Source organism: Mustelus asterias, chromosome 12 (assembly GCF_964213995.1).
Source record: "Mustelus asterias chromosome 12, sMusAst1.hap1.1, whole genome shotgun sequence".
Lineage (NCBI taxonomy): Eukaryota > Metazoa > Chordata > Chondrichthyes > Carcharhiniformes > Triakidae > Mustelus > Mustelus asterias.
Window position 1 is genome coordinate 76,175,328 of NC_135812.1, and position 27,262 is coordinate 76,202,589.

The 27,262-nt window shown below is 42.1% G+C and overlaps 1 protein-coding gene across 1 annotated transcript; it reads left to right on the forward strand.

Moving 5' to 3' along the window:
* On the forward strand, positions 1-25,443 carry LOC144501585 (small ubiquitin-related modifier 3). Its single transcript, XM_078225448.1, has 4 exons — positions 1-142; positions 20,682-20,810; positions 22,686-22,757; positions 24,801-25,443. The coding sequence occupies exons 1-4, from the start codon at positions 122-124 to the stop codon at positions 24,861-24,863; spliced, it is 285 nt and encodes a 94-aa protein (XP_078081574.1). The 5' UTR covers positions 1-121; the 3' UTR covers positions 24,864-25,443.
* Positions 25,444-27,262: the final 1,819 nt, after the last annotated feature.

Sequence of the window (27,262 nt, forward strand, 5' to 3'; positions counted from 1 at the left end):
CTGGCTGTCTGCGTGCGCGCCCCCGCCGTGTTTAGGGGGCGCGCACTCGCCTCCCCTCCCCAATTCTCCTGCTCCTTCTCTCTGTCTCTTTGTGCCGAGGAGACGCGGGCGAGAAGACACAATGGCGGACGAGAAGCCTAAGGTAACGGGCAGCGTGAGGAAGGGCGGGCCGGGCCCCAGCAGCCGGCCTCCCGCCGCCTTCTCTCGGTCTCCCCGCCCCTTGGCCACCGACTCTGCCGTGTGAGTGCTCGGCTCCAGGTCGCTCCTGCCTTCCTGAGGCCCCGTTTGAAATTTTGCCGCCATATTCGGAGCGGCCTGGGCCTAAGGCCTGAGGCTGGGTCTCAGCGGGGCCGGGCTGGCCAGATCTGGCAGCTGGAGGGGGCCCCAGTCCTCCGGTGTGCGTCGAGAGAATCCCAAAGCCTCAGCCCTCCCTGTCTGCCGCATTATAATCATCATCTGGCTGCAGTCATCCCGAATACCCAGGCTGACCAAGCCTGGTAGTTTTAAATGGCCAATTTAATTAATATATAATGGCTGGGTTGTATCAGGCCACCTACATTAAGAGCCAATACTACTGTACATTCACAATCTGAACTCCTCAGGTGGATATAATAGATTCCATGGCACTATTTACTATTTACAAAAAACAGGGGAGCTATCCCCACAGTCTCCTGGTCAACGTCTCAAAAACAGATCGTCTGCTATCATGTTGCTGTTTGTGGCAGCTTGCTCTGTGCAGATCGGCAGTCGCGTTTCCTACATAACAGCAGTGACTAGTTGTAAACCACATTGGGACATCCAGTGGTCATTCAAGACTACAGTATTTACAAATACAAGGCAGTGTCCTGTGAAAGAAAAGCTCCCACTCAATGGCTTTGTAAAACATAATGTGATTACAGAAGCCAAAATTGTGATTTTAACGTGACTGCATATGTGATGATGACCACCTTTTTTATGAAAGACATCCGTACAGGCTAGCAAAGTGAAGATATGGACCATGGGTGGAAACCAAATTTGTGTTGCTGATGCTATCAGTTTGGTAGTGGCGATGCGGTGCCTCTAGCCCCATGGGGATGATTTATACACTGTTTATGTTAGGGCTTTGGGAAGGCTGCAATCTGTCTATAACTGAGTCATGTGCAGTTTCTGGAGCTTAATCTGCAGACTGTGTAGTTACACTTGAGGTCCCACAACTGGACCCAGTGTTCTTTAGCTGGAGAAAGGGACATGTATCTGTTTACAGATCTGATTTCTGTGCAGTCATCCCTTCTGTAAAAGGGATTGGATTGGGCTCAATTATGAATGCTACCCCTCATCTCCACACATAGTCGGAGTACCTGTGAATAGTCACTACTTAGATTCAGACATTAGCCAATTGTGCAAAGCATCAGAAGGAGATGGGTATCTGTAGAATTGGAACTAGAATGATAGCCTTCAATAATAGGGGAGAAAGTTGAGATGTGATTTATAAGCCATGTAATTTAGGATGTTCTTGTAATTAGTAATCATTGAGGATGACTTTCCCTGGTGTAAGATTTGGTTGGCCTAAGAGAGACTCCTTTATTTATCACATCTTCCTTTTCTGGCCAGTCAGTGCTTTTCACTCTCTCACTGGTTATTCTTGTTTTCTCTTTGAAACTAAACACTGCTTACACACTTGTGTGGTGTAGAGTGCAGATGCACAGACAACTGTGAACAAATACAAATGCTTATGAGTTTAGAGGAGTTGGTACAGACTCTAGAACTGCAAGTGAGAGAGGTTGTGAAATTGTTGTTTGGTACTGAGCAGATTTCATAGTCATGAATGCTGCAATGTCGTCATGTTGGATTTTGTAATGTTACACCTCTGGGTAGACAAATGATCATTGGGATGAGACCAGGAAATTGCATGCAAACATATTATGTAAATTTTATACCTACTTTCACTGATTGTGTCTTTACATTTGAAATATGCTGCTCATAACCTTCCTGCTGAGAGTCTATTCTGTAAGGAGCTGTGCCATAAAGACTAGATTCTCGGATTAGATCCCAGTGTGTGCCTTTCTGTTTTATTTTTGGTATGTTCCAAATTGTTTGTGTCTATAGTTTAGGGAGTCAAAGTCTAGTCATCTCTGCTCTGAATGGTGAGTGTTTTACATGGAATTTACAGCACAAAAACAGGTTATTTGATCTGTGTCAGCATGTATGGCACACCCCTCTCCCATCGAATGGTACCCTTCAACATATCCTTTCTGTTCATGCTATTCACCCCAGCAAATCCATGTGGTATTGAGTTTAACATTTTCACCACTCTGAGTAAAGAAAGGGTGAGGTCAGGATCAGGCTGTACTTTGATACTCTAATTTCCCCACATTGTCATGGTGTACATCAGTAATATCTGCTTGGATGATGCACTATTTCCTACCTATCGGTGCCACCAGAAGAGAGAATTGTTGAGCAGGATCAGGATAAAAATGTGAGTTTATTTAAATAGAAATTATATGGACCAAAACAAACAGAACTTGGGACCAAAACACGAGCAAAAGTTTCCTGTTAAAAGCAGGATTATTTCGCCCACAAAAAAATCAACCCAAGTCATTTCCAGCTGTGCAATTGCTGGGCGAGATTTGACGTATCCAATCATTACCACTCTGGCTGGAGTTGTGCTGTCACTCTGCGGCCATCAGAACTGAAAACTGAAGTAGAATTGAGCATCTTGATAAAGTTGGAAACATGAGAATCAACCAATCATAGCGAGGGAATTAGTGAGTTAAATCGCCTGCAAACTATTTAATATAAAACCATTTGATATAAAACATCATCAGTGGATAATGTAGGACAGTATAAATGGCAAAATAATGTTTTTTAGAGATGAGAAGATATTGGAGGAATCTGAACAAAACGAAATGTAAGAAAGTAGGGAGAGGTTAACTGCTAATGTAGGATATTTGAATTTAAATAAAATGTTAGGTATTGTTTTATTTATTTCACTGAGTTTAGGATCCACTTCAGTATTGTTGATGTATGCAAGAATCAAACCTGTAGATAATTTATGGTTTATTTAAATTGACTTCAGATATGGTATTGGATAGCTGGGGAAGGGAATGAAATATCATTTGGTTGGAGCCAAATCTAGCACAAAGGAAAATGGTTGAGGTCGTTAGAGGTCAATTATCTCAGTCCTGGAACATCACTGCGGGAGTTTCTTGGGGTAGCATCCTAAGCCCAACCATCTTCTGCTGCTTCACTCCATTATAACGTCAGAAATGAGGATGGCACCAGCAATTGCACATTGTTTAGTACCTTTCATGACTTTTCAGATACTGAGGGAGTCTGTGCCCATATGAAGCGAGACCTGGATGATATTCAGGCTTGGACTGATAAGTGGCAAGTAACATTTATGCCACACAAATACCAGGCAATGACCATCTCCAACAAATGAGAGAATCTAACCATCTCCCCATGACATTTCAGTGACTGTACTATCACTGAATCTCCCACCACCAACATTCTGCGAAACTGGACGAGCCATATAAATACTACAAGGGTAGTTCAGAGGCTGGGCTTTCTGGGGAAAGTAATTAACCTCCCGACTTCCCCAAAACCTGTCCATCATCAGCAAGGCACAAGTCGGGAGTGTGATGGAATACTTTCCACTTGCCTGGATGGGTGCAGCTCCAACAACATCCAAGACAAAGCAGCCTGCTTGATTGGCACCCATCCACCACCTTCGATATCTGCTCCCTCCATGCTAAGTGGCAGTAGTTTGTACCATCTACAAGAATGCAGAGGAACTCACCAAGGCTTCTTCAACAGCACTTTTCAAACACTTGACCTCTACAACCTTGAAGGACAAAGGCAGCAGATACATGGGAACACCACCACCACCTGCAAGTTCCCCTCCCAAGCCACACATCATCCTGACTTGGGACTGTACTTTCACTGTTTCTGGGTCAAAATCCTGAAATAACCTGCTTAATAGCACTGTGGGTGTACCTACACTACATGGACTGCAAAAGTTCAAGCAAGTAGCTCACCACCACCGTCTCAAGGGCAATTAGGGATGGGCAATAGAAATGCTGGCCTAACCAACAATGCCCACATCCTTTGAATAAAAAAAACTCTAAGGCGGAGGGATGACCAGGTGTCTTTTAAGATTGCAATAGGGTTTGACAGAGTAGAAAATGGTTTAACTTGTTGGAGAGAGGTCAAATACATGATAGTTATTACTAAATCGATCAGGCAATTCTGAATAATCTTCTTTACTGAAGGAGCAGTTGGAATGAGCACATAACCTCACCGGTTGAGTTGTAGTATACTTGCATTTCAAGAGAAGATAGATAAACATGTGAGGGTGAAAAGAGTAGGATAGGTTGATCGGGTTAAGTGAAGAATGGTAGGAGGAGGCTTGTATGGAATATAAACTGGCATGAAACAAATTGTCCGAATTGTTTGCTACTGTTCTGTGGATTCTGTAAGATATGTGAAAGTGTCTCGTGTCAACTTGATTCAGTTGTTGTTCTTGTATTTGAGTCAGTAACTTGCAGGTTCAAACTGCATGTATACTAACACCAATGTACACTAATATCAAGAGTGCTGCATTGTTACGGTTTCATCTTCAAAATGAGACATTTGTAAGTTTCTGCTGAGGGAAAGTTACCATGATGTTTCATAGAGGTTTCCCAGTGCATCTCTTTGCTGTTTGTGATGTTGCTGAATGCAAATTGGCTGTTTTGTTTATCTACATAATGCTTAATACATTGGAGTTCTGTAGCAGGATCATTTAGATCTGAAATGTTGACTGTTTCTCTCCACAGATACTGCCAGACCTGCTGAGTTTATCCAGCATTTTTAGTTGATATATAAGTAATTTGGGTTGGCCTGCAGGCATGATAAGGCATTGTAAGATCTTGCAACACAGAAGAGAGCTATTTGGCCCATCATTCCTGTGCTGGCTCTTTGAAAAAGCTATCCAATAAGTTCCACTCCTTTGCTTTTTGTCCAGAGAAAGCTTTACGTTTCCAGGTAACTCCAATACCCTATTCATTCTGCTTCCAGCATTTATTTCAGGCACTGAGTTTCAGATCACAAAAGACTTAATAAACATAGAAACGAGAAGCAGGAGTAGGCCATTTGGCTCTTCGAGCCTGCTCTGCCATTCATTTTGATCATGGCTGATCATCCAAATCAATATCCTGATCCCCCTTTCCCTTGATCCTTTTAGCTCCAAGAGCTGTATCTAATTTCTTCTTGAAATTGGACAACATCTTGGCCTCAACTACATTCTGTGGTAGTGGATTCCACACATTCACCACCCTCTGGGTGAAGAAATTTCTCCTCACAGTTCTAAAAGGTTTACCCCTTATCCTCAAACTATGGCCCCCAGTTCTGAACGCCCCCATCATCAGGAACACTCTTTCCTAATCTACCCTGTTAGAATTTTATAAGTTTCTATGAGATCCCCTCTCACTCTTCTAAACTCCGGTGAATATAATCCTAACTGACTTGATCTCCTCATATGACAGACCTGCCATCCCAGGAATCAGCCTGGTAAACCTTTGCTGTACTCCTTCTATAGCAAAGACATCCTTCCTCAGATAAGGACACCAAAACTGCACACAATACTCCAGATGTGGCCTCACCAACGCACTATACAATTACAGCAAAACATCCCTATCCCTATATTCAAATCCTCTCGATATGAAGGTTAACATAGCATTTGCCGCCTTTACTTCCTGCTGTACCTGCGTGCTTACTTTCAGCGACTGATATATGATGACTCCAAGGTCATCCACCTCTCTCAATTTACACCCATTCAAGTAATAATCTAACCTCACATTTATCCACATCATACTGCATCTGATGCCCACACATTCAGCCTGTCCAAATCACTCTGAAGCATCTCTGCATCCTCGTCACGGCTCACCTCCCACCAACTTTGTATGATCTGCAAATTTGGAGATAATACATTCAGTTCTCTCTTCCAAATCATTAATAAATGTGAACAATTGGGGTCCTTGCACAGATCCCTGTGGAGCCCCACTTGTCACTGACTGCCAATCAGAAAAAGACCCATTATGCCTACTCTTTGCTTCCTATCTGCTAACCGGCTCTCTATCCATCTCAAGACATTACCTCCAATTCCATGTGCTTTAACTTTACATAATCTGTTATGTGAGACCTTGTCAAAAGCCTTCTGAAAGTCTAAATAAACCACATCCACTGGTTCTCAGTCAACTCAATTAGTTACATCCTCAAATAATTACAATAGATTTGTCAAGCATGATTTCCCTTTTATAAATCCATGCTGACTTTGTCTGATTATACCACTGTCTTCCAAATGCCAAGTTATAAAATTCTTGATAAGAGACTCTAGCAACTTCTCCAGTACCAACGTTAGGCTCACTGGTCTATGGTTCCCTGTTTTCTCTCTATCTCCCTTTTTGAGTAGCGGGCTTACCTTAGCTACCCTCCAATCTGTAGGAACTATTCCAGAGTCCAAAGAATTTTGGAAAAATAACCACCAATGGATCTACTATTTCCAGGGCCACTTCCTTAAAGTACTCTGGGATAAAGATTATCCGGACCTGGAGATTTATCCACCTTCAATTCCATCAATTTCCCCAAAATCATTTCTCTGCTAATGCTGATTTCCTTCAGCTCCTCATTAAAACATGTTTCTCTCAGCACTTCTGATACATTATTCATGTCTTCCTTTGTGAAAACTGAAGCAAAGTACAAATTTAATTCCTCAGCCATTTCTTTATTCTCCATTATGAATTCTCCCATTTCTGACTGTAAGGGGCCTACATTCGTTTTTGTCAATCTTTTTCTCTTTACATATTTATAGAAACTTTTATAGTCAGTTTTTATATTCCCTACTAGCTAACTTTCAGACTCTATTTTTCTCTTAATCAATGCCTTGGTCCTCCTTTGCTGAATTTTAAACTGTTCCTCAGGCCTATTGTTTTTTCTTGCCAATTTGTATGCTTCTTCCTTGAATCTGATAGTATCTCTAATTTCCCTTGTAAGCCATAGTTTGGCCACAATCTCCTTACCACTCTTGCGCCAAACAGGAATAAATAACTTTTGGAGTTCTGTTTGTTCTTTAAATGCCTGCCATTGCCTGTTCACTGTCTTTCCTTTCAGTAATGTTTCTCAGTTCCTCATGGCTAATTCATGCCTCATACCATCATAGATACCTTTATTGAGATTCAGGACTCTGGTCTCAGAATCAACTACATCATTATCCACCTTGACAAAGAATTCTACCATATTACGATCACTAGTCCCCAAGGGTGTTCTCTCAACTAGTTTGCCAACTAATCCTTTCTCACTGCACAAAACCCAGTTCAAGATGGCCTGCTACCATGTTGGTTCCTCAACTCCAGTATTGCTCCAGAAAACCATCCTGTATACACTCCAGAAATTCTTCCTCTATTGTATTGTGACTAACTTGACTCTCCCAATCTATATGCAGATTAAAGTCGCCCATAATCACAAATGTTCCTTTAACACATGCATGTCTGATGCTTTTCCCAACATTACCAATACAGTTAGGTGGTCTGTATACCACCCCACCAATGTTTTTTTGCCCGTTGTTGTTTCTTAACTCGACCCCATACAGATTCCACATCATCTTTCCTCAATATCCTATTAAAAAATTTCTTTAATCAACAATGCAACTCCACTGCCTTTTCCTTTCTGTCTGTTCTTCCCAAACACTGAATAGCCCTTAATGTTTAGTTCCCATTCTTGCTCGTCTTGAAGCTACATCTCCATAATGCCAACTATATCATATCCCTTTACATCTATCTGTGCAACTAATTTATCCATTTTGTTCCGAATGCTACAAGCATTCAGGTACAAAACCTTAAGGTGGGCACTTGTAACATTTCTTTTCCCTTTCCTGTTATTTTTTACTCGTTCCTTATCTGACTCTGGCTCATAATTTCTCTGCTCATCACTTTCCTTATTCTCCTTGCTGTCTTTTCCTCTTGTTCTTAATTCCCCACCGCTCTGAATCTTTGCCAAGGTTTCCACACCCCTGCCATATTAGTTTAAACCCTCCCCAACCCTAGGGCAACACAGTGGTTAGCACTGCTGACTCACAACGCCAAGGTCCCGGGTTCGAATTCCAGCTTGGGTCACTGTTTGTGTGGAGTTTGCACATTCTCCCCGTGCCTGTGTGGATTTCCTCCATGTGCTCCGGTTTCCTCCCACAGCCCAAAGATGTGCGGGATGGTGGATTGGCCATGCTAAATTGCACTTGGTATCAGGGGGGCTAGCTAGGGTAAATGCATGGGGGTATGAGGATAGGGCCTGGTGGGATTGTGGTCAGTGCAGACTCGATGGGCCGAATGGCCTCCTTCTGCACTATAGGATTCTATGATTCTAACCACTCTAGCAAGTACCCCTCCAAGGACATCAGTCCCAATCCTGCCCAGGATTGGGCAGTTTGTACAGGCCCCACCTCCCCCAGAACCGGTCCCAATGTCCTAGGAATCTTAAACCCTCCCCCTCGCACAATCTTTTTAGCCACGTACTCATCCTGTGTATCCTGCTGTTTCTACTGTGACTAGTACGTGGCAAGGTAGTAATCCTGAGATCATTACCTTTGAGGTCCTACTTTTCAGCTTGCTTCCTAGCTCCCTATATTCTGCTTTTAGGACCTCATTCCTTTTTTTGCCTATGTCGTTTGTACCAATGTACACTACAACCAGTGGCTGTTCACCCTCCCTCTTCAGAATGTCCTGCAGCTGCTTCAAGACATAGAACCATAGAAAATTACAGCTCAGAAACAGGCCTTTTGGCCCTTCTTGTCTGTGCCGAACCATTTTTTGCCTAGTCCCACTGACCTGCACTTGAACCATATCCCTCCACACCCTTCTCACCCATGAACCCGTCCAAGTTTCTCTTAAATGTTAAAAGTGACCCCGCATTTACCACTTTATCCGGCAGCTCATTCCACACTCCCACCACTCTCTGCGTGAAGAAGCCCCCCCTAATATTCCCTTTAAACATTTCTCCTTTCACCCTTAACCCATGCCCTCTGGTTTTTTTCTCCCCTAGCCTCAGTGGAAAAAGCCTGCTTGCATTCACTCTATCGATACCCATCATAATTTTATACACCTCTATCAAATCTCCCCTCGTTCTTCTACGCTCCAGGGAATAAAGTCCCAACCTATTCAATCTCTCTCTAACTCAGCTTCTCAAGTCCTGGCAACATCCTTGTGAACCTTCTCTGCACTCTTTCAACCTTATTTACATCCTTCCTGTAACTAGGTGACCAAAACTGTACACAATACTCTAAATTCGGCCTCACCAATGCCTTATATAACCTTACCATAACACTCCAACTTTTATACTCGATACTCCGATTTATAAAGGCCAATATACCAAAGGCACTCTTTACGACCCTATCCACCTGTGACGTCACTTTTAGGGAATTATGTATCTGTATTCCCAGATCCCTCTGTTCAACTGCATTCTTCAGAGTCCGACCATTTACCCTGTACGTTCTACTTTGGTTTGTCCTTCCAAAGTGCAATATCTCACACTTGTCTGCGTTAAATCCCATTTGCCATTTTTCAGCCCATTTTTCTAGTTGGTCCAAATCCCTCTGCAAGCTTTGAAAACCTTCCTCACTGTCCACTACACCTCCAATCTTTGTATCATCAGCAAATTTGCTGATCCAATTTACCATATTATCATCCAGATCATTGATATAGATGACAAACAACAATGGACCCAACACCGATCCCTGCGGCACACCACTAGTCACAGGCCTCCACTCAAAGAAGCAATCCTCCACAACCACTCTCTGGCTTCTTCCATGGAAAGACAGGTTAAAGTCCAACAGGTTTATTTCTTCCATTGAGCCAGTGTCTAATCCAATTTACTACCTCCCCACGTATACCCAGCGACTGAACCTTCCTAACTAACCTCCCATGAGGGACCTTGTCAAAAGCCTTGCTGAAATCCAGGTAGACAACATCCACCGCCTTCCCTTCATCCACTTTCCTGGTAACCTCCTCGAAAAACTCTAATGGATTGGTCAAACATGACCTGCCATGTTGACTCTCCCTAATAAGTCCCTGTCTATCCAAATATTTGTAGATCCTATCCCTTATCACACCTTCCAGTAACTTGCCCACCACTGACGTCAAACTTAGTGGCCTATAATTTCCCAGATTTCCTTTGGAACCTTTTTAAACAACGGAACAACATGAGCCACCCTCCAATCATCCGGCACCTCCCCCGTGAATACTGACATTTTAAATATGTCTGCCAGGACCCCTGCAAGTTCAACACTAGCTTCCCTCAAGGTCCGTGGGAATACCCTGTCCGGTCCTGGGGATTTATCCACTCTGATTTGCCTCAAGACAGCAAGCACCTCCTCCCCTTTAATCTGTAAAGGTTCCATGACCTCCCTACCTGTTTGCCCTATTTCCGTAGACTCCATGCCCGTTTCCTCAGTAAATATGGATGCAAAAAACCACTTAGTATCTCCCCCATCTCTTTTGGTTCCATACACAGTCTACCATTCTGGTCTTCAAGAGGACCAATTTTATCCCTCACTATCCTTTTGCTCCTAACATACCTATAGAAGCTCTTTGGATTTTCCTTCACTCTGTCTGCCAAAGCAACCTCATGTCTTCTTTTAGCCCTCCTGATTTCCCTCTTAAGTAGCTTCTTGCACTTTTTATACTCCTCGAGCATCTGATCTGTTCCTTGCTGCCTGTACATTTCAGACAACTCTCTCTTCCTCTTAATCAATGTTACAATCTCCCTCGAGATCCAAGGTTCCTTATTCCTATTTACTTTGCCTTTAATCCTGACAGGAACATACAAACCCTGCACTCTCAAAATTTCTCCTTTGAATGCCTCCCACTTTCCATTTACATCCTTACCAGAGAACAGCCTGTGCCAATCCACACTTCCCAGATCCATTCTCATTTAATCAAATTTGGCCTTTTTCCAGTTCAGAACTTCAACCCGAGGACTAGATCTATCCTTATCCATGATCAGGTTGAAACTAATGGCATTATGATCACTGGATCCAAAGTGTTCCCTCACACTCACATCCATCACCTGTCCTAACTCATTTCCCAATAGGAGAATTTAGTTTACATTGCTTCTCCTTAGTCTTCTGATCAAAATGCATCACTTCATGGTCTCAGCATTCACATTAATCTTTCATGTGTCTATCTGTTTCATTTGTTTGTCTCCTGAAATCATCTGCTATCTTCCTTGATGTTTGTTTCATTTCCAATTTTTTGTCATCTGCAAACTTTGAAATTTTTATACCTAATATTAATATAGATCAAACAGCAGTTGGCCCAACACCAATCCCTCCAGTCTGAAAAATAGCCATTTACCATTAATCTGTGCTTTCTGTATCAGCCAATTTCACATACATGATGACACTGCTCTTTTAATCCTACTGCTTTTGATTTTACTAACTAGTCTCGTAGGTAGCACTTTATTGAACATCTTATGAAAGTCCAACATCAATCACATTATGATTCATTGAAGAACACAATCAAGTTTGTTGGGCACAGTTTGCCTTTGAATAGGAAGGGATTAGTGAAAGTAAACGTGGGTCGGTTAGAAATAAGAGTCAGGAAAAATTATAATGGGGATAAGGAAATGTCAGACTTTATCAGCCACGATCATATCGAATGACTGAATAGACTCAATGGGCCACATTGTCTCCTCTGCTCCTATATTTTATGTTAATTAGTTTTCATGGTAGAGAACAGAAAATAAATTACAGAAATATTGGAGAACCAAGGGTGCAACGAGAAAGAGGGACTTAAAGAAATAATACTAAAACATCGACTTTGAGCCAAATGGCCTCCATCTGGGTTCTTCTGACTCAATGAAGAAGGTTAATTGTAACATATTCTAATGAACTAATCCATCTTAGAATTTCAAAGAGATAGCTGCAGAGATAGTCGATGCATTGATTCAGATCAGAGTTGTCCAACCTTCGCCTGTGGGGTGGGGGAAGGCACATTTCAATTTTTTTGCTCGCTCAAGAGGTCGATCAGTGAGTTTGAAAAGATAAATTTCAGCATAAACTTACAAGTGAATTTACACACTCCCATCCACATGCTCATTCCTCCCCACCCCTACACACTCTTTCCCACCCTGGCATGCTCTTTCCTCCCAGCCTCAACACAAATTTTCCAACTCGTGCCATGTGCTTTTTTTTCTCCTTCTCCCACTCCCACACGTACTCTTCGCCATCACCCCACCCCTGGGCTCGCACACGCCAGTATTCACTACCCCAATCCTTATTAAGGATGTTGGGCGGCACGGTAGCACAGTGGTTAGCACTGCTGCTTCACAGCTCCGGGGACCTGGGTTCGATTCCCGGCTTGGGTCACTGTCTGTGTGGAGTTTGCACATTCTCCTCGTGTCTGCATGGGTTTCCTCCGGGTGCTCCGGTTTCCTCCCACAGTCCAAAGATGTGTGGGTTAGGTTGATTGGCCATGCTAAATTGCCCTTAGTGTCCTGGGATGTGGAGGTTAGAGGGATTAGTGGGTAAATATGTAGGGATTTGGGGGTAGGGCCTGGGTGGGATTGTGGTCGGTGCAGACTCGATGGGCCAAATGGCCTCTTTCTGTGCTGTAGGGTTTCTAAGTTTCAATCACACATTGTTTCTCTCCCACATAGCAAATGCGGGAGAGAAACGGGCTATGATTGGAGGAGCAGCTCAATGCAGAATCTCTCATTCCAACTCATCTGTTTTTTTGACAACTGGCTCCGAAGGTTGCACAGAAGGGCTTTGTGGGCCACATCCAGCCTGGACAAGCCTGATTTAGCTTTCCTAGAATACCTTAGATTCTAGAAGAATTCCAAAGGATTGGTAGATATCAAACATAACTTCACTTATTTAAGAAAGAAAGAAGAGACATCAGTAGTAAGCAAATGCTAGAATCTGTTATTAAGGATGTGGTAATAAGACACTTAGAAAATATAAAGGAGAAATTGTGTTTGACAATGTGTTAGAGTTTACTGCGGATGTAACTTGGCCGATGGATAGGAGGAACCAGTAAATGTAATGTATTTGGATTTTCAATAAGATGCCATACAAGTAGTTATTGCACTAAATTAGGACTGAGTGAACATTTTAAAATGGCCATCAGAGGAAGTGCAATAATATTCAAGTTTTCCACATAGATTATGTTGCACTTGGGTACTTTAATCCAAGAACCATTATAGACATTTCAAAATGGTCATTACAAATGGTGTAATAATGTTTAAGTTGAAAGAAGCTAATTGATTAGTACGTGAGAATTCACTATGAAGTCTTCTATGTATGGTTCAGTTACACAGTTTTCACCAACTGAGCAATCTCTTTTTCACTTCTGTCTGTAATTATCCTCTTCGATCAGAACATTAATCAAATTAGAGAGTCCACCAATTATCCATGAAAATGAGTACTGTAGACTCAAAGGTGTAATGGATCATTTTTGTTTCAAATTTATAGTTTCTGGTCATTGCAATGTGTTCAGTGTGGCCTTATTTAATATGCCTTGCACTGTTTACAAAGATCCTGTTAGATGCATACAAAGAGGATACAATGGGATATAGATAAGTGAGTGGACAAACACCTGGCAAATGAAGTATGGTAAGGAAAAATACCATGTAAATGGTGAGAGTGCTCCGGTTTCCTCCCACAGTCCAAAGATGTGCGGGTTAGGTTGATTGGCCAGGTTAAAAAAATTGCCCCTTAGAGTCCTGGGATTAGCGGGTAAAATATGTGGGGGTCGGGCCTGGGTGGGATTGTGGTCGGTGCAGACTCGATGGGCCGAATGGCCTCCTTCTGCACTGTAGGGTTTCTAAAAAAAAAGATTGCAGGGCTCTGGGATGCAGAAGGATCTAGGGGCCTTAGAACATGGGTCACAAATTTTAGCGTGCAGGTGCAGCAAGTAATTAGAAAAGATAATATAACGTTATCATTTGTTGCAAGGGGAATTGAATACAAAAGTAAGGAGATTATGCTTCAGTTCTACAGGACATTGGTGAGACAACATCTAAAATACTCGATATAGTATTGGTTTCTTTATTTACGGAAGGATGTAAATGCATTGGATGCAGTTCAGAGAAGGTTTACCAAACTAATATCTCAATTGGGCAGGTTGTCTCATGAGGAAATGTTGGACAGGTTAGGCTTGTAATTGCTAGAGTTTAGAAGAGTAAGATGCGATTTGATCTATTATTGTCACATGTATTAGTATTCAGTGAAAAGTATTGTTTCTTGCGCGCTATACAGACAAAGCATACCATACATAGAGAAGGAAAGGAGAGGGTGCAGAATGTAGTGTTACAGTCATAGCTGGGGTGTAGTGCAAGATCAACTTAATGTGAGCTAGGTCCATTCAAAAGTCTGACAGCAGCAGGGAAGAAGTTGTTCTTGAGTCGGTTGGTACATGTTCTCAGACTTTTGTATCTTGTTCCCAACGGAAGAAGATGGAAGGGTGTATGTCCGGGGTGCGTGGGGTCCTTAATTATGGTGGCTGCTTTTTCTAGGCAGCGGGAAGTGTAGACAGTGTCAATGATGGGAGGCTGGTTTGAGTGATGGACTGGACTTCATTCATGACCCTTTGTAGTTTGGAGAGCAGGAGCCATACCAAGCTGTGATACAAACGGAAAGAATGCTTTCTATGCTGCATTTGTAAAAGTTGATGAGAGTCGTAGCAGACATATCTTCTGAGAAAGTCGAGGCGTTGATGGGCTTTCTTAACTACAGTGTCGGCGGGGAGGGAGCAGGACAGGTTGTTGGGGATCTGGACACCGAGAAACTTGAAACTCTCAACCATTTCTACTTCGTCCCCATTTATGTAGACAGGGCATGTGTTACACTATGTTTCCTGAAGTCAATAACTATCTCCTTCATTTTGTTGACATTGAAGGAGAGATTATTGTCGTCGCATCAGTTCACCAGGTTCTCTATCTCTTTCCTGTACTCTGTCTCGTCATTGTTTGAATCCGACCCACTACGTTGGTGTCATCAGCAAGCTGGAAAATCAAATTGGAAGGGAATCTGGCCACACAGTCATAGGTGTATAAGGAGTATAGTAAGGGGCTGAGGACACAGCCTTGTGGGGTATCGGTGTTGAGGTGATCGCGGAGGAGGTGTTGTTGCCTGTTCTTACAGACGACGGTCTGTGGATTAGGAAGTTCAGTGTCCAGTCGCAGAGGGAGGAGCTGAATCCCAGGCCACGGAGTTTGGAGATGCGTTTCGTAGGAATATTGGTGTTGAAGGCTGAGCTATAGTTGATAAATAGGAGTCTGACATAGATGTCTTTGTTATCTAGGTGTCCCAGGGTTGAGTGCAGGGCCAGGGAGATGGCGTCTGCTGTGGGCCTGTTGCGGTGGTAGGCGAACTGTATTGGATCCAGGCCATCTGGGAACCAGAATTGATTCGTGCCATGACTAACTTTTCAAAGCACTTCGTAATGGTGGACGTCAGAATCATCGGATGATAGTCATTAAGACACGCTGCCTGACTTTTCTTTGGTACCGGGATGATGATCGTCTTTTTGAAGAAGATAGGGACCTCACATTGAAGTATATGAGATCCTGAGGGTCTTGACAAGGTGGATTTGGAAAGGATGTTCCTCTTATGGGAGAATCTAGTACTAGGAGCCTCTGCTTAAAAATAAGGGGTGGCCCATTTAGGAGAGATGAGGAGAATTTTTTTTCTCTAAATGTTGAGAGTCTTTGGAACTCTTCTTTAGAAGGTGGTGGAAGCAGTGTCCTTGAATATTTTAAGTCACAGGTAGATAGATTCTTGGCCAGCAAGAGGATGAAAGGTTATTGGAGACAGGAGGGAATGTTGAATTGTGGTTACCATCAGGGTCAGCCACAATCTTATTGAATAACAGAACAGGCTTTAAGGGCTCAGTGGGATATGCCTCCTAATTTGTATATTCGTATGCATGTTTTCTGTCTGAGCTAAGGTAGAATATCCAATATTGGGTTACAACCTTTTCGAGGGCTATTATGGATGAGCTGGTCTTGTCAGGGTTATTCTCATTCCTTTAAAGACTCAAAGAGGTGCTTGGACATTATATTCAGCTCAATTCCCAGCCATGTTGTAAGTCTTAGTATGTTATGGATGTTATATTACTGCAAGTCATTGTTGATTGGAATGTTATTGAATTGAACATCTTGTTCTTGGTTGGTGTCATTTAAAAAAAATAATATTCACTAGCTCTTGATCATAACCTTTGACAAGTTGTAATGCAACTAAGATCAAGTGATAGTTTGAGAAGAACACAACGTTGAGTCTTGGAGTCACTGAATAAGATAATGACAAGATTGAGCTATAATAAAATGTTTCTTGTAATTGATTTACTATAAATGCGGCCTGCTGTATATATTGTTAGAAAAGGTTGGAGAAATAAAGCTTTAAAAGTACTAGCTTTTTAGTATTGTGTGACATGCAGTGATAGATGCATTAACAGATGCCCTTCAATTACTATCAGTGTGCAGTAGCAAAGTGGTAATATTACTAGATTAGTACTCTGAAAGTCTGGATTAATGATCCAAAGACATGAACTCAAATCTCACCATGACAGCTAGGGAATTTAAATTCAGTTAGTTAAATAAAATCTGGAATAAAAACCCGATATTAGCGATGATGAGCATGAAACGATTGGATTTTCTTTTGTTTGTGGATGTGGTCATTACTAGAACATTTATTGACTGTCCCTGATTGCATTTGAAACGATAGTGGTGAGCTGCTTTCTTGAACTGCTGGAGTCCATTTGGTATAAGTACACCCACAGTGTTGTTAGGGAGGGAGTTCTAGGATCTTGTCCCCGGAACAGTGAAGATACATTTCCAAGACAGGATGAGTGTGGTTTAGAGGGGAACTTGCAGGTGGTGCTGTCCCCATGCATCCGCTGCCCTTGTTCTTCAAGATGGTAGAGGTCAAGGCTTTGTAAGGTGCTGCTGAACGAGTCTTGGTGGGTTGCTGCCGTGAATCTTGCAGATGGTACACACTGCTGCCCCTGTGTACTGGTGGTCGAGGGAGTGAATGTTGAACTTGATCTTACAAACCCTGGTAGTCACTAATGTCCTTTTGCGAAGGCAATCTGGATTCTTTACCTGATCTGGCCTATATGACTCCAGACTGACAGCAATATGGTTAACACTTGAACTATTCTTTGATATGGCCCAGCAAGCCATTCCAAGCCATTCCAAGAACAAAACCATGGATCATCTGGGGTAATCCTAGGCAAGGGGGATGCAGTATTAAAGTAGGAAAGTCTTGTTATGACTCTGGAGATCATTGATGAAATAGCACCTCGGGTACTATTTACAGTTTTGGTCGCTTTACTTAGAGGGATGAAATTGCATTGGGATTATTAATCTTTGGAATTCTCTTCCCCTCCCCAAAGAGGAAGAGGATGCTGGGTAATTGAATATATTCAAGGCTGAGTTAGACAGATTTTTGATCTACAAGGGTTATGAGGGACCAGCGGGAAAGTGTACTTAAGGCCACAATCAGATCAGGCATTATCTCATTGAATAGCATCGTAAGCATTAACAAGACTACGATACTTATAGACTCCGTCCCACTTTCAGTGAAGGCCAACATTCTTTTTGCCTTCCTTAACCATTTGCTGTACCTGTATGCTGAAGCAGTTGAAGAAGGCAGCTCACCACCACCTTCTCATGAGAAAGTAGGGATGGGCAATAAATGCTGGCCTTGCCAGTGATACCCACATCCCATAAAGGCATAAAATGCATTTTTTTCATTTGGGTTGCTTAGTATGGTGTACTAATTTGCTGAGAAAATATTAAAGCAATATGCTTGTTGGAGAAATTTAATTAACCATCTCCAATTGATCTTATCTGAGCTCACCAAAACTGTACAGATCCATTGTTATACAATGGCAGATCTGTATCCACTAGTCCCGTATCTCATCATTGCATAGGCATGCTATCTCCAGATCCAACCTGAATTTGGAACAACAACTAAATTGTATTGAAAGTTTGAACCTCAACATTAACAGGTTTCATGCTTTTTAAAAATTCTGCTTTTCTGCACTTACTATAAAAGTGAAAAATCTCTAATTTCCCCACATTATACTCCATCTGCCATTTGTTGCCCATTCACGTAACCTGTCTGTGCCTCTTTGCAGTCTCTTTGTTAATTGCTAAATTGTTGGGTGCTTTGGTGAGAAGTTCACACCACTGCCAGAGTGAGAACTCAGTGGCAACAAGATCACTGCCTCTATCCCCAAGCTGGATTCATAATAAAGGACATGAGCAATAGGAGCCGGAGTCAATCACATGATCTCTCGAGCATGCTCCACAATTCAGTAAGATCATGGCACCTGAATTCCATTTCCCTCCTTTTCCCCATTTTCCTTAATTTTCTGAGAACAAATATCTGTCACAGCCTTAAATATACTCAAGAATGGAGCATCCACAACTCTCTGGGGTAGAGAATGCCTAAGATTGAGGAAAATTTGAGTGAAAATGTTCTCGTCATTTTAGTCCTAAATGTTCGACCCTTTTATCCTGAGACTGTGCCCCTGTGTTCTAGATTTCCCAGCCAGTGGAAACAACCTCTGTATCTACTTTGTCAAGCCCCTTCAGAATCTCATATGTTTCAATGAGATTACCTCTTGAGAAAGTACAACTTTCCTTAACTGTGGAGACCAAAATGTACATGTAGTATTCTAGGTACGGTCATCTTAAAGTCCTGTACAATTACAGCAACCTCCTTACAATAAAGACCAACATGCAATTTGCTTTTCTAATTACTTCCTGTATCTGCATGCTAAATTTCCAAATTTCTTATACTAGTATATCAAGTTCTTTTTGAGCTTCAACATTAACAAGTTTCATGCTTTTTAAAAATTCTGCTTTTCTGCACTTACTATTAAGGTGAATTATCTTACATTTCTCCACATTATACTCCATCTGCCACTTATTGCACATTCACCTTAACCTGTCTGTGTCTCTTTGCAGTTTCTTTGTTTCCTCCCCATAGCTTACATTCTATCATAGAATCCCTACAGTACAGAAGGAGGCCATTTGACCCATCGAGCCTGCACCAATCACAATCCCACTGAGGCCCTATCTCCGTAACCCCATGTATTTACCCTGCTAATCCCACTGACACCAAGGGGCAATTTAGCATGGCCAATCAACATAATCTACATACCTTTTGGACACGGGGAGAACATGCAAATTCCAGACGGACAGTGACCCCGAGGTCGGAATCGAACCTGGCGCTGTGAGGCAGTAGTGCTAACCACTGTGCTGCCGGTATCATCAGCAATTTGTCTAAGTCATTAATATAGATTATAAATAACTGAAGCCTCAAGCAGTGGTCCTTGTGACGTCCACTAGCCAGAGCCTGCCAACGTGAAAATGCCTCCTCTTTGCTCCCTGTCATAACAAACCCACTATCCATGCTAAAAGTTAGCCCCAACTCTGTGAGCATTTTCTTATTTATTAAGTGTGGCACTTTATTAAATGCCTTTTGGAAATCCAATTATTCTACATCCAGTGGTTCCCCATTATCTACCCTGCTAAGTACACTCTCAAAAAAACTCATAAATTTGTAAAACAATGTTGACTTTGGTCATACTACGTTATTCTAAGTTCATTGTTAAAATTAGTCATCGATTCCAGCATCCATCTTAGCCCACTCTCCCCTCATACCTATGTAATTAGTTTTGTTTGGGACTGGAGTACATTGCTTTCAAATTGAATATAGAGTTCAGTTGTCACAAAAACCGATTTGTATCATCTGGGTTTACAAGGCTGATATCAAAACTGAGAGATTGCACCTTTCAAGAATGACTGAGCAGACTTTTCTCGAGATGAACGAAGGCTGAGGGATAACTGGTAGAAATTATGAACGAGTTTGAAAGTGTAGCAATACAGAGAAAATGTTTTAAGCTGTGGGAGGGCCATGAATGTAAAATAGCCTCTAATAAGTCAAATGGAGAATTCCAGAGAAATGTCTTTATTCAGATTGTGGGAAAGATATGGAATTCAGTACCACATGGAGTAGATGAGGTGAATAGCATTGATGCATTTAAGGGGAAGCTAGATTGAGTTAGACCAAGAGCACTGGCTTGTGTAAAATATAATGCCAGTATAAGAATAGTTGAGCCAAATGTCCTGTTCCTGTGCCATAGGTTGAATGCAACTGACTGCAGTGTCAAAATGTTTCTCAGACTAATCGGTAACATGCTGCGGGGTTTGAATTCCTAAAAAATGGGTCAGTGTAGATAGAAACAGAAAAGGGAATAGTTGAGGGGTAACACAAAAGATTAAATGTCAGATTTGGAACATAGGACAGAAGAAACTTCACACTGAGTTGTGAGACTGTGGAATTCACTGTTAACATTGAAAGTGAGGGTGGATGAAGTAAAAGCAGTTGACGGAATATGGGAACAGGTTTGGTATTGTGATTGGAACTACAGTATTTGCTCATGTGGAGGTTAAATACCGACATGAACTGAATCGATGTATTTGAATTGCCACTCCAGTTGACTTAGTTACAGACGGGCTTTACCAGATGAACCAAAAGTTCACTCGTAATTGCGTGTATAGTATTAATTAGTTGTAATTTCTGGTTGGAAAGTGTGAACCATCTGATTTTATCTGTGACATTATACATGTGCTGATACCCATCCTTTTCACCTCCACAGGATGTACTGAAATCAGAAAACGACCACATTAACCTGAAGGTGGCAGGCCAAGATGGTTCCGTTGTGCAGTTCAAAATCAAAAAGCATACACCTCTAAGCAAACTGATGAAAGCGTACTGTGAACGCCAGGTACGGGAACGTGAAGGCTTGTATCATTGAACAGGTCTGATGCTGAATTCCATGTCCACAGAATAGTGAACTTTACCCTTAAAGCAGATTAGTAAATCAGGTCTGCGCCCTGAACAACTTTTAAAAATGCCTTATTGAGCTTATCCCTGGTTCAGTGCTAGAGACGCTGTTAAATATGGAGCCAAGACAGCACGTGATCAAGCTCCATTATTGAGTACCAGTCGGTGAGATAAAGACAGCTCCATCACTGCTCTTGGCTCAGTCAGTAAGTATACCCTCTGGGTTATGTTAAGCTACATGGTGGGAGGAGGATCCAGGTTTCAATATCTTTGCTAAGTTAACCAATCTTAACTGATATAATAAATCAAGTGAAAAGTGAGAGTTTTAAGATTTTCAGATGACGGGTTTTTGAAAAATATTTTCCAGTCAACCTCCGTGCTTCTGGTTTAGACCAGGGAGAAATAAGCCAAGGATTTTGCCCCAGGTAACTGCCAGTGATCTGTGTACAAGTGGCAAAGTGTGGTTGTGTGGGGGGCTTTGGATAGGAACAGCATGGAGCTTGTTTCTGATTTACTTGAATGGCCACCATGATATTCACCAAAGAAATTGTGCATGATAAATGATCACTGTTGTCAACTCTTGACACTGTATTCCAGACAGACCATATCCCTTTCAGGGAGGACAATTTTATAAAATGAAAAGCTTTCCTGTCCCCTTACTTTTGGAAAATGAATTGTCTCTTGGCACGCTTGCTAATCTGCTCCTTGTGCAAACCTATCTCCCTGTACTGTCTGCAATGCCTGAATGATGGACCTGTTTGCAGGCCTCTGCCAATGAGTTTCTGCAGAGAAATGAGCCAGCAGACTCACTGTCGTTCTCCTTCTTAAAAAATCTCCACATCCCTGTGGGAAGTATTTCCTTGAAAACACAGATGAAATTGGCCACTGCCTTGAGGGGAGGGCAGCAGACGGGTCAATATTCTGTCACACTGTATCACAGAGCAGATCCGAAGAGACTGATTAAAGTTATAGAGTCATAGAGGTTTGCAGCATGGAAACAGGCTCATCGGCCCTTGTCCATGCTGCCCTTTTTTTTTAAACCCCTAAGCTAATCCAATTGCCCGCATTTGGCCCATATCCCTCTATACCCATCTTACCCATGTAACTGTCTAAATGCTTTTTAAAAGACAAAATTGTACTCGCCTCTACTACTACCTCTGGCAGCTTGTTCCAGACACTCACCACCCTGTGTGTGAAAAAGTTGCCCCTCTGGACACTTTTGTATCTCTCCCCTCTCACCTTAAACCTATGCCCTCTAGTTTTAGACTCCCCTACCTTTGGGAAAAGATATTGACTATCTAGCTGATCTGTGCCCCTCATTATTTTATAGACTTCTATAAGATCACCCCTCAGTCTTCTACGCTCCAGAGGAAAAAGTCCCAATCTAGCCAGCCTTATAACTCAAACCATCAAGTCCCGGTAGCATCCTAATAAATCTTTTCTGCACTTTTTCTAGTTTAATAATATCCAGAACTGTACACAGTATTCCAAGTGTGGCCTTACCAATATCTTGTACAACTTCAACAAGACGTCCCAACTCCTGTATTCAATGTTTTGACCAATGAAACCAAGCGTGCCGAATGCCTTCTTCACCACTCTGTCCTCCTGTGACTCCACTTTCAAGGAGCTATGAACCTGTACCCCTAGGTCTTTGTTCTGTAACTCTCCCCAACGCCCTACCATTAACTGAGTTATTGAGAAGCTGTGGTTCCTGTGCCCACTATTAGTCAATGGTGTAGAATAGTGTTGAGTGCTAAAACTACTGACTTCTGCACATTTTTTGATCTCTCAAATGTTCCTGTTTTTCTATTTCTAGGGTTTGGCAATTCGACAAATCAGATTCCGATTTGATGGACAGCCGATTAATGAGACAGACACACCTGCACAGGTATGACCTTGCCTGGCATAAGGCTCCACAGTAAAATAAATGTTTAGGCCTGGAGTATGCACTTTAGTTCACTTCCAGACATTGGCCAACCCCATGATGAATCCCTTTAATTTAGGAGTATACTATCACAGTTTTACAGCTGTAGGATTGTCATGACCTGTGCTTCTGCTACTATAGGTGAATGGATAATCTGCTCCTACATGCCAATCACCTACCAATGTAACTAGTGAAGTGCAGCCCAGGCAGATATTCCTGTCAATTTTACCCCCTTTGCCCGTCTCTGGAACACCAGCCCATAACAACCAGTCCTGGAAGTCTGAGGAGTACAGCAATTAACTCTTCAGTTGGGAGTATTTTCTGGGAGCTAGTAAGAGTAAATCAAGACAGTAGCATTTTATTGGAGTGTTAGGATAAAGTGACTTTACAGTTACTATGTGAATCTCCTATGGGAAGTAGATGGATTCTAAGACTCATAGACTGTGGGGCAAAGGTATATCCAGTGCCACAGAATCACTCATTTAGTAAATTTGCTGGGTGGATTGTACTGACAAGAACGGTTTCAGGTTCACTCCATGTTATCTACCGGTTACCATGTCAGAGAGAGAACAAATAAAACCTGTCACTATTGAGGGAGGAAGAGAAAAGGAAGTCCATCGTTACTGAGGTAGAGACAATAAAATCTCTCTTTACTGAAGGAGAGGGGAAGAAGTTACTGAAGGAAATAAGGATCGGAACATTACACCACTCTTCAAATAAAGGGAAAGAGATAAACCTCGAAATTACAGACCCGTCAGCCTAATGGTGATGGGGAATATTTGGGCACAATGATCTTGGACAAAATTAATTGACATTTGGGATAGTTTGGATCAATAAATAAAAGGCAAATTGTGTTTGAATAACTTGGTTGAGGTCTTTGACAGAATGGAGAATTTATGTAATGCAGTTGATGCGCATATAGAACCAGCAGGAGGAGCAGGGATAGAAGTGGCAAGAGGGCGAGGTGGAGAAGGCAAGTGGCGAATGGGAGGGGAAGAAGCAGAGAGGAGGGGGACAGGGGAGGAAATGGTGAGTGGGCAGCACAAGGAGGTAAACAGCAACAGGGAGGGTTGGAGAGGGAAACGGCGAGAGGCAGGATTGGGGAGGGAAATGGCACGAAGGAGGGTTGGAGAGGGACAAGCTGCAAGCAGGAAGGTAGGAGGAGGGAAAGGGGGAGGAGGCAAACTGTGAGCAGGTGGAAGTGGGGAGGGAAGGGGCAACCTGGAAGGTTGGGGGAGAGGAGTAGGAAATGGCATTTTTGGAGATAAGTAGGATGAATTCTTGGGTTGTTCAGTGTTCTAATATTAGTGTTAGTTGAATGATTTTTGAGCCAGGTAGATTAAAGGCAGCTATAGATTTTTAATGTTAAAATTACAGGTCAGGAACATAACTCACCCTTATTACATGTTTCTAATGGGAAAGTGATTTTCATTTAGCGTGTTTTTTAGGAACATATTAGGAATGCATTAGGGGTAGCTGTACATAATCCAGTGAAGTCATGTTCTGTTGTAAATATGGATTTCCTCCTGTATTACATACAATAACTGCATTGAATGCTGAAATGCTGAGGTGATTTTATACAAATGCATTGGTCCATAGTTTTTGATTTTTAAAAAAGGTAAACAAATGTTTCTACCCACTTGGAAGTCTAATAACTCCACCTATCTGAAGTGGTCTGAAAGCATTTGCATTCACTACAGATCATAAAAAGTGCTATGATTTTCCGGCCCCTCATGCTGCAGTGACTTTACCACATTGCGATAAAGCGTGTACATGATTCTGTGTCACAAGATTTCAGAATTTTTTTATCTTCACCCACTCTCGTCCCTGGTTCTGTATAATTCTATGATACTGAGGGGGCGGGGGGGTCGAGAAAGAAAATATAAATTTGTCACAACTGAGGAAGAGGTAAGGTGAAAGATTTCCAGTGTCAACCACAGTACGGCAGATGTTGCTTTGTATTGATGGTGGGCCTTCTCTCGTTCTAACAGTTGTCTTGTGTTGCAGTTGGAGATGGAAGATGAAGACACGATTGATGTATTCCAGCAGCAGACTGGGGGCCAGTACTAACTGCTTTCATATCCCATGTAATTGTCTGATCCATGGATCATCAACGCTTCTGACAAAGCAGCAAGTTACTCTCAGCAGCAGTTTCGAAAACACTTGTAGAATATTTTACGTCCACGTACACCTTCATAAGAGCTTTTATGGTTTGCTGGTTAATCTTATTACATTCAAGTTTAAATAATAAAAATGACCAGTTTATACAGAACAATCAGAATCAAAATGGTTTTTACTGAAGTCTGCAGCAGTATGAATACGCGACCAAACCAGATTTCTAAGCCCCAAAAAAATCCATTTTAGCAAACTATTTTTTTATTCTATCTGTTTGTAATAAGATAAATTATTCATTTCATTGTTTTCAGATGGTTGAAACTGGCATAGCTCGCTCAATGGTTGCCATTTCCTGTATCAGTGTAAGGACAAACCCATTATTTTATACAATTTGTATTGATGTAGACCCACAGAGCATTCTTGGTGCTGTATTAAAGTAGTGTAAAATAGGTCAGAAGATGGGTTCTCTCATTTTGTTTTCCTTGTGTGTCTCTGTTGTTTCATAAATTCCTTATTAAAATAATTAAAAACTAAATGGTTATGTTTAGCATCTCTGTTATAATGGGATTCTGGCTCAGCTGGTTAAAATAATAATTGCCTACACTGCAAAGACAACAGGATGTGGGTATAATCCATGATCTGCATGTCACACTTCATGGATGACCAAGTTTATATTGCAGAGTCTTTCAAACTCCAATGTGGGCAAATGAATGAAAACCTTCAGGCTGGATTGCTCTCACTCAGTCAATTGATGGGGAGCCTGAAAGTTTCCTCTTAGATCCTGCTGATTAAAATTAGCAGCCTAATGGAGAACTAGAATATCCTACTCTCTTATCAATGTGTCAGCTTGGCTCAGTCAGAAGCATTCTCATTGAATTGTTGCCCGACTCCAGTGTGACATTGTAGGAAGCGTTGTCATTTGAATACTTCAAATGACAATCAGCTGGGTTGTTGCTTCAGTTCTGCTGACTTGTGTTTGAATCTGTTTGGAGACAGTGAACAATGACCGGTTCAGACCAGGCTGTTATGTCCCCATAACATGTAGTTGACCATATTGGCATATAATAAGAACATAAGAACTAGGAGCAGGAGTAGACCATCTGGCCCCTCAAGCCTGCTCCGCCATTCGATAAGATCATGGTTGATCTTTTCATGGACTCGGCTACCCGCCCACTCACCATAACCCTTAATTCCTTTACTGTTCAAAAATTTATCTATCCTTGCCTTAAAAACATTCAATGAGATAGCCTCAACTGCTCCACTGGGCAGGGAATTCTACAGATTCGCAACCCTTTGTGTGAAGAAGTTCCTCCTCAACTTAGTCCTAATTCTGCTTCCCCTTATTTTGAGGCTATACCCCCTAGTTCTAGTTTCACCCGCCAGTGGAAACAACTTCCCTACTTCTATCTTATCTATTCCCTTCATAATATGTTTCTATAAGATCTCCCCTCATTCTTCTGAATTCCAAAGAGTATAGCCCCAGTCTACTCAGTCTCTTCTCATAAGCCAACCCTCTCAACTCCGGAATCAACCTAGTTGCAACCGGAATCTCCTCTGCACCCCAAGGAGACCAAAACTGTACACGGTACTCCAGGTGTGGCCTCATCAGAATATACAGCTGCAACATAATCTCGCTGTTTTTAAACTCCATCCCTCTAGCAATGAAGGACAAAATTTCATTTGCCTTCTTAATTACCTGCTGCACTTGCAAACCAACTCCTTGTGATTCCTGCACAAGGACACCCAGGTCCCTCTGTATAGCAGCGTGCTGCAATTTTTTACCATTTAAATAATAGTTCATTTTGCTGTTATTCCTACCAAAATGGATGATCTCACATTTACCAACATTGTACTCCATCTGCCAGACCCTCGCCCACTCACTTAAATTATCTATATCCCTTTGCAGACTTTCAGCGTCCTCTGCACATTTTGCTGTTCCACCCATCTTAGTGTCATCTGCGAATTTTGACACACTACACTTGGTCTCCAACTCCAAATCATCTATGTAAATCGTGAACAATTGCGGTCCCAACACTGATCCCTGAGGCACACCACTAGTCACTGATCGCCAACCAGAAAAACACCCATTTACCCCCACTCTTTGCTGTCTGTTAGTTAACCAATCCTCTATCCATGCTAATACATTACCCGTAATACTGTGCACCTTTATCTTATGTAGCAGTCTTTGGTGCGGCACCTTGTCAAATGCCTTCTGGAAATCCAGATACACCACATCCACAGGTTCCCCATTGTCCACAACACATGTAATGTTCTCAAAGAATTCCACTAAATTAGTCAAACCTTCATGAACCCATGCTGCGTCTTACCAATGGGACAATTTATATCCAGGTGTC